General features: G+C 37.3%; 2 protein-coding genes across 6 annotated transcripts in view; both read left to right on the forward strand.

The window, feature by feature from the left end:
* Nucleotides 1-4,521, forward strand: part of LOC109161946 — a 4,638-nt gene extending 117 nt beyond the window's left edge. Inside the window, exons 1-9 of one of the 4 annotated variants that reach the window (XM_019310555.1) lie at nucleotides 13-89; nucleotides 618-806; nucleotides 1,004-1,324; nucleotides 1,427-1,649; nucleotides 2,070-2,213; nucleotides 2,324-2,448; nucleotides 2,963-3,167; nucleotides 3,586-3,839; nucleotides 4,163-4,521. In XM_019310555.1, the coding sequence (XP_019166100.1) occupies nucleotides 736-806; nucleotides 1,004-1,324; nucleotides 1,427-1,649; nucleotides 2,070-2,213; nucleotides 2,324-2,448; nucleotides 2,963-3,167; nucleotides 3,586-3,839; nucleotides 4,163-4,331 (1,512 nt within the window). In that variant the 5' untranslated portion in view covers nucleotides 13-89; nucleotides 618-735 and the 3' untranslated portion in view covers nucleotides 4,332-4,521. The other 3 variants (XM_019310541.1, XM_019310547.1, XM_019310534.1) reach the window with 3 other exon arrangements.
* Nucleotides 4,522-6,310: 1,789 nt separating this feature from the next.
* LOC109161970 (serine/threonine-protein kinase At3g07070-like) lies at nucleotides 6,311-9,451 on the forward strand. Of its 2 annotated transcripts, none has more exons than XM_019310567.1 (5): nucleotides 6,311-6,959; nucleotides 7,184-7,347; nucleotides 7,449-7,638; nucleotides 7,842-8,233; nucleotides 8,788-9,439. In XM_019310567.1, exons 1-5 carry the CDS (start codon nucleotides 6,818-6,820, stop codon nucleotides 9,118-9,120), a joined length of 1,221 nt encoding a protein of 406 aa, XP_019166112.1. In that variant the 5' UTR covers nucleotides 6,311-6,817; the 3' UTR covers nucleotides 9,121-9,439. The 2 variants fall into 2 exon arrangements, with proteins under 2 accessions (XP_019166112.1, XP_019166122.1); XM_019310577.1 differs by having other exon boundaries at nucleotides 6,808-6,969; nucleotides 8,788-9,451.
* Nucleotides 9,452-10,178: the final 727 nt, after the last annotated feature.

Consider the following 10,178-nt stretch of genomic DNA (forward strand, 5'->3'; position numbering starts at 1 on the left):
ATCTATTTCGCCGCCGCCGTCGCTTTGCTGTCGCCTTTAATCTCCCAAACCCTAGCTGTTCAAAGACCATTCTCTGATGGTCAACGAATGTAATCCATGGATTCATTGCATTCTCTCTCCAGCTGCTCAGTTACATTTCTCCTTTAAAATGAAATCATTCGTGAATGTTTTGCTTTGGACGCTTAATTCGCACGCACTGTTATCTGTAAATGTAGTGAATTGCTAAATTAGTTTGGCGGGAGGTAAAATTTCTGTATGTTTATGGAGAAGAGCGAAATCTAGCTCGATTTTGATATGAACTCGATAATTCATTAGGTGCTGAGTTAGCTTGGAATGAGATCAGTTGTTGCATTGGTGTTTGAGCATAGCTGCTTTAGTAGTAGTCTAAAGGAAGTTTATAATCTATTTAGTGATGATTTTTCTGTAGATGAATGTCTAGTATCTAGGGCCAGTATTGAGAAATGCTTCTTGTGTTCATTAGAAAGTGTAGGTATGATGGATTTCGAGGAAACTATGGATTTCAACAAGGGAATGTTATTTTCCTTTTGACTGTTATTAGTATTGTAAATTGTAATTGGTTTTTTTTTTTTTTTTTTTTTTTTTTTGGTGCTGTGTAGTTACTGCATTGGAACTTTGGAAGGCTGGAGTATCTGAACAGTTTGCAATATGTATGCAAGCAACAGAACATTTTGATTTAGAATTACACATTTTGCAACCATTCCATCGAATGTTAAGATGCATATGGTTGCGAATTTTTCAAGACAGCAACTTTTTGTGCCTAGAAGTTCACAAATTCTAATAAGAAGGTTAGAATTTCTAAACCAATTATTAAAATTTCATTGGATGTGATGACATTTGGGACAGCTGGTGCCTGGGGTCTACCACTGGATTTTAATTAATAGTACCTCTGTGTTTTATCATAGATCCGATGACTTTTGTTGAGCTACGAAAAGCATTGAATTGTTCGACGATTTTATTTTGCAATTTGCTTTTTGTGTTTCAGGAAGCTTTACCTTGAAAATCATAACATTTCCCAGCTGTCACTATGGAGTGCCAAAGGGCTTGTTGCACCTCATTCTACAAAAATGAAGGGATATGTGAATGAGGGAAGTTGTCAAAGGTGTTTTTGCTTTGGTTCTCTCTTTGATCTTAGTGATGTTGCAACTTCTGATTGGGTCCCTACTATGGACCAAATGCTTCTAATGACAAGTATATTCCTTACTTACATGGCCGGTGTGATTCCCTCAGAGAAGTCTCTAGCAAACACAGTAGAGAGAATCTCATATGATTATGTCTTCCCTAAAGAGACGTCCCTTCCGGGTAGGTAAGAGAATTATCAGACAATGGTTTGTTCTAAATGAAAATATTGTAGTCTTGCTGTTCTGCATTTGACTTGAGTAATTGCAAAATTTTCCTAAAATTGCAGTACAAAGAAGAATGAAGAAGACACTAAATTGCAGTTTGTTTGGGATGTAGTGGAAAGAAAACTTTCAAATTCCCTGCTTGCCCTAAAACAGGGGATGGAATTAAGCATTTCAGCCAATGAATATGAACAGAACCGTACAAGACAGCTTTCTAGTTTGTCTGCCATTGCTGAAGGTCCTAGGCTGCGTTTACTTTGGGCTTCTTTTCAGTTGCTCAAGAAAGAGGCAGGCACTGTCTCTATCATTGCCTTGTAAATTTATGTATTGACCATTATCAGCTAAGAAGCCAGATGAGCCATGAGAATGAGAGTTGCTTTTCTGCAGTCTCTGCATTAATCATGATCAGTTAAAAAATTTGTGCATGCCGACTAAATAATTAGTAGCCACTTCTCAGAGTTCATCTAATTATATTTAAAAAATTCCATCTGCAATATAAATATAGAGAGCACATGGATGTAAAAAATATGATAATTTTGTCCTTTTTTTTTTTTTAATTTTTAATTTTGTCTTCTTTTTTTTTTTGGTCAAGCATAATGAATAGAGGAAAATAGAAACATAACCATCCTTAAAAATGGGTTGCCTTCTTTGTTGATTGCATCCATCTTCCTTTCAACTAATGCAGTTTGATATAACTGTGTGTTACAGGTTGATAGTCTTTCTCAAAAATTGGCTACTGAAAGCTTGGACAAGTTGGCACTTTTTACTGAAATCATTCAAAAATCCAGCAAGCAATTATGTGTGACTTGGCTGGAGGAGGAGCTATCATTAGGAAAGAGCAACATTGACAGAGTATTTTAGAAAACTATCCTTTATTATCATATAATTTTTAGCTTATATTGTAAACAAATATAAATCCTATTATACAATTACTCTTAGATGTTTTTCCCTCTTATTATCAGATGTGTCTTTGTTCAATGGTTGATACGTTGGATGAGGATGGAGGTATTTTGCAGAATATCAGAAAGTTGGGCAAGGAGGACCTTTATGCAGAATTGGTATCTGTTATTAAATTTGGACTCATCAGGTTCTTGATATGATTATTGCTATTCTTGCTTATCTATTCTCTATTTAAGTGTTTGTTGATGATGCCTGCAAATTTTAGTTGCTCTTTATTGACTTGTCAATTGTTTGGAAATATAGAAAGTTGGCAAAATGGTCATTCACTCAATTTCTGAATCAGATGGAATGGAAAAAAAACAAAAAAAAACAAAAAACAAAAAAAACAAAAAAAACAAAAAAAAAACAAAAAACATAAGAATAAGAAGAAAGAAAGAAAGAAAGGAGGAATGTTAGATCTTTTCATGGCATTTAAAAAGGCTTGGAGAACATTAGTTCTTTTTCAAATGAATTTGGTGTGCATAGAAAACTTAAAATACTACCACTTTGAAAGTAACTTAGTGAAAAGTAACAATTATGTGACACTCATAAATTCTGGAAGCTAAATCATCGGCCTAATTCTGCTGGCCACCTGTCTTCTTTATGGGAGGAACATGCAGTTTGACTATTTTCCTGACTGTCTTAAAAGTATTCTTCAACAGGAGTGGTGCCTATTATGACCATAGCTTTTTCAATGAGCATGGGTTGGCCATATTAGAGGATTTGGTGATTACACTGGCAGAAGGGGCTGCAAGCATGTATTTGGAGCTTATTTCAGTTGATAGTAGAGTGTCAAATGAAATGAACAGTCTTGGTTTGAGTTTGTGTACTTTATCTACCCGAGAACTACAGAAATTGAGGAATGAGGTAAAACATTTCTCTAATACAAGTTTAAGGTCAATCGATATTTTCATCTTGAGAGCCAGAGAGAAAGTTTACAGAGTTTTCACCCCTTACTAGATTTCCTTGCTTTTTGTTCATGTGGCATTTTATTTCTGAGCACCAAAATAATCTGACTTGGGACATACCGCATACTCAACATAACACTATAACTATTCCCCGATTTCCTCACAGTTAGACTGGTGAAGAGGCAGAGGCTTTTGTATGAAACAGGGAAGGCATTTTGTTTGACTAATGCAGGGCATGTGTGATTGAAGAAGGATTTTAGATGTGGTTATGAACCACAAGCTAGGTTTTGAAGAGACTTAATTGTAAAAGCAATAAGCATATCAATTCATGTATGATTATGATTGGGTTTTATAAAGTTTAACCTAATTTTTAACAGGTGGCCATGCACAGGTGGTTGCGTCAGAACATGGAAGCAGTTGTATCAATGTATGAAGACCGCTTTGACTTGAGCACATTTGAATGCCAACCCATTGGGGAACGCGGTAAAAGAAAAGATGAAAACCATCATTGGTGGAAAAAGCTTGGTGTGATGAGATCTGAAACTGTAGCATCTCCCTTACATGTTGCCTTTATCTACCAAGTATCTATAGCTGTTAAGCGCACCAAAGAACTAAGGTCCCTAACTGGGTGGTACGTACAATCCTCTGCCCCATATATCTTCTTTGCTTTTATCTACTTATTATTGCCTTATTGGAGTTCAATAATAGACTTCAAAAATTTGCATGACATTTCCCATTAAAATTTTTACCACCACTGCATCACCGTTCAATTTTTTTTGTTTTATTTCGTTTTTCTAGTAATTCCTTTTGCTTCAAATTGATTGAAAGTTGTGTTCTCTATTGATTGTTAAGGATTAAAATCCATAAGAGCAGTGCATTAAGTAGAAGGGGCAGGTCTTTGGTGATCTTATGTATTTGGTTATCGACTTATCATGCTTTTCTTGTATATTACAGGAGATATTACTTCAGTCTTTTCCTTGAATTGTCTGATATCGCCATGCCCATGATAAGAACCGTCATAGCCAAGGTCAGCGATGCAATCTCATTCTTTCTAGTTTGCTTGATTGGGCGATCTCTGGGACTCATCTATACTGGTATAAGGCAATCCCTTAGATGGAGGTGAGATATGGAGTGCGCTTATTCTTTCTACTAGTGACTGGATCATTTTCCTCGTCATGCTGTACTCGCAAGAAAATTTTGATCATTGTATTCTCTTTAATGAAAATGTTTAGTCCTTAAACAACGCTTTGGCTAAATGCTTATGGAAATATCTTTCTGTTTATATTGAAGGGTAAATAACTTGGCGAAACTTATCTCATAAGCATAAGTATATTACAGAAGATAATATGTGCTCTGCATCATTTACTTGTCAGTCAATCTCTTTTGCTTGAGAACTTCTTGATGTACTAATGGATTCCAAATGGCTCGTTGTTTGCCACTTGAAACTCCAACTTTTTTATCTGGATAACATTCTCCAAACCAAATTTGAAAACAACTCTAAAAACGAATAAATCTTGTATGAGACCGTTTCATGTAAGACGTGTAATATGTAAGTCTTGTGTAGTATTATATATCTTATGTAAGACGGTTTTACACAAGATTTATGCCTAAAATATGTATTTTTACAAATTGGGTAGACCTCATTGTTTATCATTTGAGAACTAAGTTGCACAGAAATTGAGAAATGGGAAATCTAGGGCATGAAATGTACAAAGAAAATACATGTTTCTGAGACACAAACACTAGCCCTCAAGGGTGTGCAACATAGTTATTTAACAGATGAAATGCATATTAATAGATAAACATTATTAGCAGCTGGAATCACTACAATTTAGAATCAGATTTCTGTTGACTGTTGTGCTATTTGTTTCGTCATATGAACACTTCTTGTAAAGAATAAATGCTAATTCATTCCGTCAACATCTAAACCCATAAAATCCCATTAACAATATCATCTAAAGCAACATTAAATGCACGCAACCATATAGAATTTGTCACTTCACTGTATACAAACTTAAAATCATCCGTTGTGAGATATGGTCTTGAGTCTAACTAACATTCTCATCTTGTAAATGCAAATTACATGGCACCGATAAAATCCCAAACCTCTGCTTTCCTTCTTGCACTCTTCATCTTTACTGTGTTTTCTCCTTTGCCTGATCTCATGGGAAAATCAGACACTAAAACCGAACCATCAGCTACGGCAACAATGACCTTCACCCCAAGAAAAAGCCTTTATGCTTCTTCTTCTTCTGGTGGTGGTGGCGGGATGGAGTTTGAAGGCGGCAAGCATGAAGTTCCTAACGGAGCGAACCCGATATCGAATTGATGAATCGGTTAGCGTTCGATGATTTTGTTGCGAATAATGTTAGTTGCAGCGCCGACAGGAAGGTAGACAAAGATGGAAGACGTATCTGCAAACTAAATTAGCTTTTCAATGCTTTGCATGGAGGTTCGGGAGAGTCTTGTTTTGATCTTATTGTTGACGATATTAAAGATATTGCATGCATGGCAGCCTCTATTATTGTTGATTTGTATTTTTATTTTGCTAAACGATCAGCGAATCGGGTTGTCCATTTGCTTGTAGGGAGATCTGTTCTTCGTCTGATTATTGTATTGTTTGGTTTGATGTTCCTCCTTTATTATGAACACTTTGTTTTCTGATGATGAAATTTAGTTTGGTTGCTTTTCAAAAAAAATCTCTATTTCACTGAAAACCATATTTTGGATTGTCACGGAAATAATCAATTAGACTCCTCTCGAGTAGAAAAATTTTCAAAAAATATGTATGTAAACCAAAAACCAGATGACTATGATGGGTAGACTAATCGTTAAAAAGCTTTACAATGTTGTGTGCTTTATAAAATTATACCTTACGCTTTACCAGATGTACATAAAAAAAAAATATATATATATATATATATATACATAACTTTAGAAAACACATAATACACACATTAACAATATTAAAAATTTGTAATTTACGATATTGTAAAATTCTCCATTAATATTTAGGTGGTGAGCAAGCAAGAACTAACCATCACAAATTCTCCCTTATTAGCTTCCCAGATGCCTCCATTTTCTGCTGGGAATTTAATTCATATAAAGCAACTAAGCAAATCCCCGCCCTATCTTTCTCTCTTCTTACCCCTTACCTGAGCATGGCTTCCTCAGATTGATAAACGCTCTAAGTATAGATATATATATATAGTAAATGCCGAATCTTTGAATCCTGGTTTTTCGACGATACATTTCTTCTCTGTCGTGCGTAATTCAGGAATATGCATGCATGTGTATACATATAGACCACTGCACATTGCATTGGTCAAATTAAAGATCATCCGTTTCCAGATTATCTTTTCATCGGAATTTTTGAAGGTGGTTCATTCGCGATTGATTTTAGATTCAAGGATTAGACATCGAAGAATCGAGTTTCGATCTGATTAGGCATTACCTGTTTGGAATCGAAACGAATTGAAGGGGCTCCATCTCGAAGGCAGCGATTGTAGGGCTGATCATTCTGATTATAATACGGAACCGAGATCGATCAGAGGCATTATCGTTGGTGGATTTTGATTTTGATTTTGTCGATCTATCGGTTCTGGAAACATGAGCTGTTTTTCGTGTTTTGTATCTCAGAAATGGAAGGCGTCGAAGAGGATAAACAGCAAGAGAAACGGGGTTTCGCCGGCTGACGATAATGCTCATCATAGAGTTCGCTTTCCGAAGCCGCAGCCGCCGCCTCAGCGCGGTAATTGAGCGTATCGTCTTTGTTGATGAAGCTAGGGTTTTACTGTTTTAGAATTTGCCCTAGTAGCTCAGTCAATTTCTGAGTATCAAATTGTGAATAAGAACGCAAAATTCATCCTCTTGTGTGATGATTTCTATCGGGGACTAGTATTATTCCTATCACTCAATTATGTCCTTGAGATTTCGTTTTTGTGAGCTCAAATTAAAATTTGTTACTTATTCCAGGGGATCAGAAGGCCAATAGCGATGGAAGCAACTCCAATATTGCAGCCCAGACTTTCACGTTCAGGGAACTGGCGGCGGCGACGAACAATTTCCGGCAAGAATGTCTGATCGGTGAAGGGGGATTTGGGCACGTTTACAAGGGCCGCTTGGAGAAGACCAGCCAGGTACTAACATCAATGGAGTTCAATTCGTATATGTTTCTCCTAGCGCTATGATGTTTTGCCATGAATGAATTATCCGGTTTGTTTTCCCAATTGTCGATCAGATTGTCGCAGTGAAGCAACTCGACCGTAATGGATTGCAAGGAAACAAAGAATTCCTCGTGGAGGTCTTCATGCTCAGCCTTCTGCACCATCAACACCTTGTCAATTTGATTGGATATTGTGCCGATGGAGATCAGAGACTTCTGGTTTATGAGTACATGCCATTAGGCTGTCTTGAAGACCATTTATTTGGTAAGAAACTTTTTTCATATACATGCCACTAGCCCTGTTTGGTAAATGGCTGTTAGCTGATTTGGTTAATTAGAGAGTATAACTAGTTGATAACATTAGTTGATTGTAGAAAAGTGTTTGGTAATTAAGGAATACTACATGGTTTTTCTTATAAGTTTGAAAGCTTAAGTGAATATATATATACATTCATACTTTTTCTTCAGATCTTCCACCAAAGCAAGCTCCATTGGATTGGTACAAGAGGATGAAAATTGCGTTACACGCAGCCAAAGGCTTGGAATATTTGCACGACATGGCTAATCCGCCGGTGATCTACCGAGACCTCAAGTCCTCAAACATCTTGCTCGACAAGGAATTCAATGGGAAGCTGTCTGATTTCGGGTTAGCCAAGGTCGGGCCTGTGGGAGATAACTCCCATGTTTCTTCCAGAATAATGGGGACATACGGTTACTGTGCGCCGGAGTACCAAAGAACCGGCCACCTAAGCATCAAGTCCGATGTTTATAGCTTCGGAGTTGTCTTGCTGGAAATAATCACCGGAAAGAGAGCAGTAGATCCTTTGGGAAAAAGCCGTGATCAAATGTTGGTTAACTGGGTAAGTCTATTATAAAATTCCCGTTTACCAATCATAGACTTTTCCAATTTTTGAAAAATTTGAATCAAATTTATTAGACAATTAATTTGGTAATCATAAGATTTCAATTACGTACAATTTCTGGTGCGAGTTGTTTAATTACCTTCTTAGTTGAAACTGATCATATTTATCGACTAGGATCACAAAGTGAGCATTACTCAAAATGCACCTTTTGGTAGGGATTGCGGGCACCTAAGGATGACCATGGTTCTGTTTGAACCTAAGATTTCGATTCTGATTTATTAAAATCGAAAACCAAAATCGTCGGTTCTGGTTCCAGTTTTAAACCGGAGAAGAAAATATTTGAACCACCGATTTATCATTTCCTGGGACGATGAATCCACGGTTCAGAATTGGAACCAGTATGATTCTCGTACAAAAAAATGTACCAATTCCCAAGAGCTCCTTGATTTGCGAACTCACAAAAGAAGATTAATCTCAAGCACACTGACACCTTAATATAATAGTTGCTTTCTTGGTGTGACTAACAATATAAACTTTTAATGCATTTACAGGCCTACCCTATTTTTAAAGATCAGACCAGAGTGTTCGAACTACTTGATCCACGTCTGAAAGGGAAAGCGCCGGAGAAAAGCTTTAAGCAGGCAGTTGCAGTGGCGTCAATATGCCTGGAAGAAGATCCGGAAGTGAGGCCATTGATGACCGACGTGGTTAGCGCTCTCAGCTATCTCTCTGATGGGCTAGAAAAGGGATCCGATTCCACCGCCGCCGTCGCCGCCTCGCCGGAAGAGCAAGAAACCCGCGACAACGGAGTGTCTGCAGAAGAAGAACGCAAGAGAGCAGTTGCAGAAGCCATGGAATGGGGCGCCAATTCAAGAAACCAGTAATCGTGAGAGAGAAATTAAATCTGAGGGGTTGATATAATAATCTTGAGGGAAGTGATGAAGCCATGCATGCATGACTGGTTATGTGCTACAAATTTGTTTGGTTCCCGGCCGGCCTTATTCTGCCCGCTATTCATCGTCGCTCGCTCTTTGTAACTCTCCAACGTCGTCGGTCGCCTTTGATTCAACTCTCTGTGTGTTTATATGTACGCTTCGGAAGCCTTCTGTAATCATATTCATTCACAAATATAACCATTAGCAAATTTCTTCAACTTGTTAGCTGCACTATATCTTGTGATGGTGACCTAATCTTTTGGGTTGGGTAAAAAAAAATTGTAAACTCGATAAGAAAGTTAACATAATAGTCACCAGGACTATGTGGTCTAATGGTATCTGGGTTGGACTTCCATTTGGAAGATTATGAGTTCGAGCCTTAGTGGAGGCGTTATTGGTTCTTTGTGTTTCAGTAGGTTGAGAAAGTATATGAACAGATACTACAATGTAATAGAGCCAGTAGCATTCAAAAAAAAAAAAAAAAAAGTTAACATAATAGTCTAAAATTGATAAATTTAATGGCTTAAATGGGGTAATTTGAAATTTAGTGACGAGCTCGATAGCTTGAGTCTTTAGATTTTTATTTTTTTTTAAGTTTCAAAATAAAATTTATATTTTAATTAAATATATTAATATTTTTTAGATTACAAGGAAGGGGGACACCCAGAATTACAGAATTATTTTCTCTAGCTGGAGCCATATTGGGATACCACATTGGTCATCATGTATGATTTGTAGAAGGCCATCCGGAGGGTGGAGCCATATTGGGATACCACACTGGTCATCATGTATGATTTGTAGAAGGCCATCCGGAGGGTGGTTAAACAGTCGGCTGCCTTTGCAAGGAAGTCAGCAGCCAGGTTTTGCTCTCTGGGTGCAAACGAGATGAGACAGCTCCGAATACCTTTAAGCTCTGGCTTGCAAGCACTGATAATGTTGTCCGCTACGTTATCATAACTGGATCCGGAAATGACAGCTTCGACTAAACCTCTTGAGTCACTTTTGAA

Source organism: Ipomoea nil, unplaced genomic scaffold, assembly GCF_001879475.1.
Source record: "Ipomoea nil cultivar Tokyo-kokei standard unplaced genomic scaffold, Asagao_1.1 scaffold0302, whole genome shotgun sequence".
Classification (NCBI taxonomy): domain Eukaryota; kingdom Viridiplantae; phylum Streptophyta; class Magnoliopsida; order Solanales; family Convolvulaceae; genus Ipomoea; species Ipomoea nil.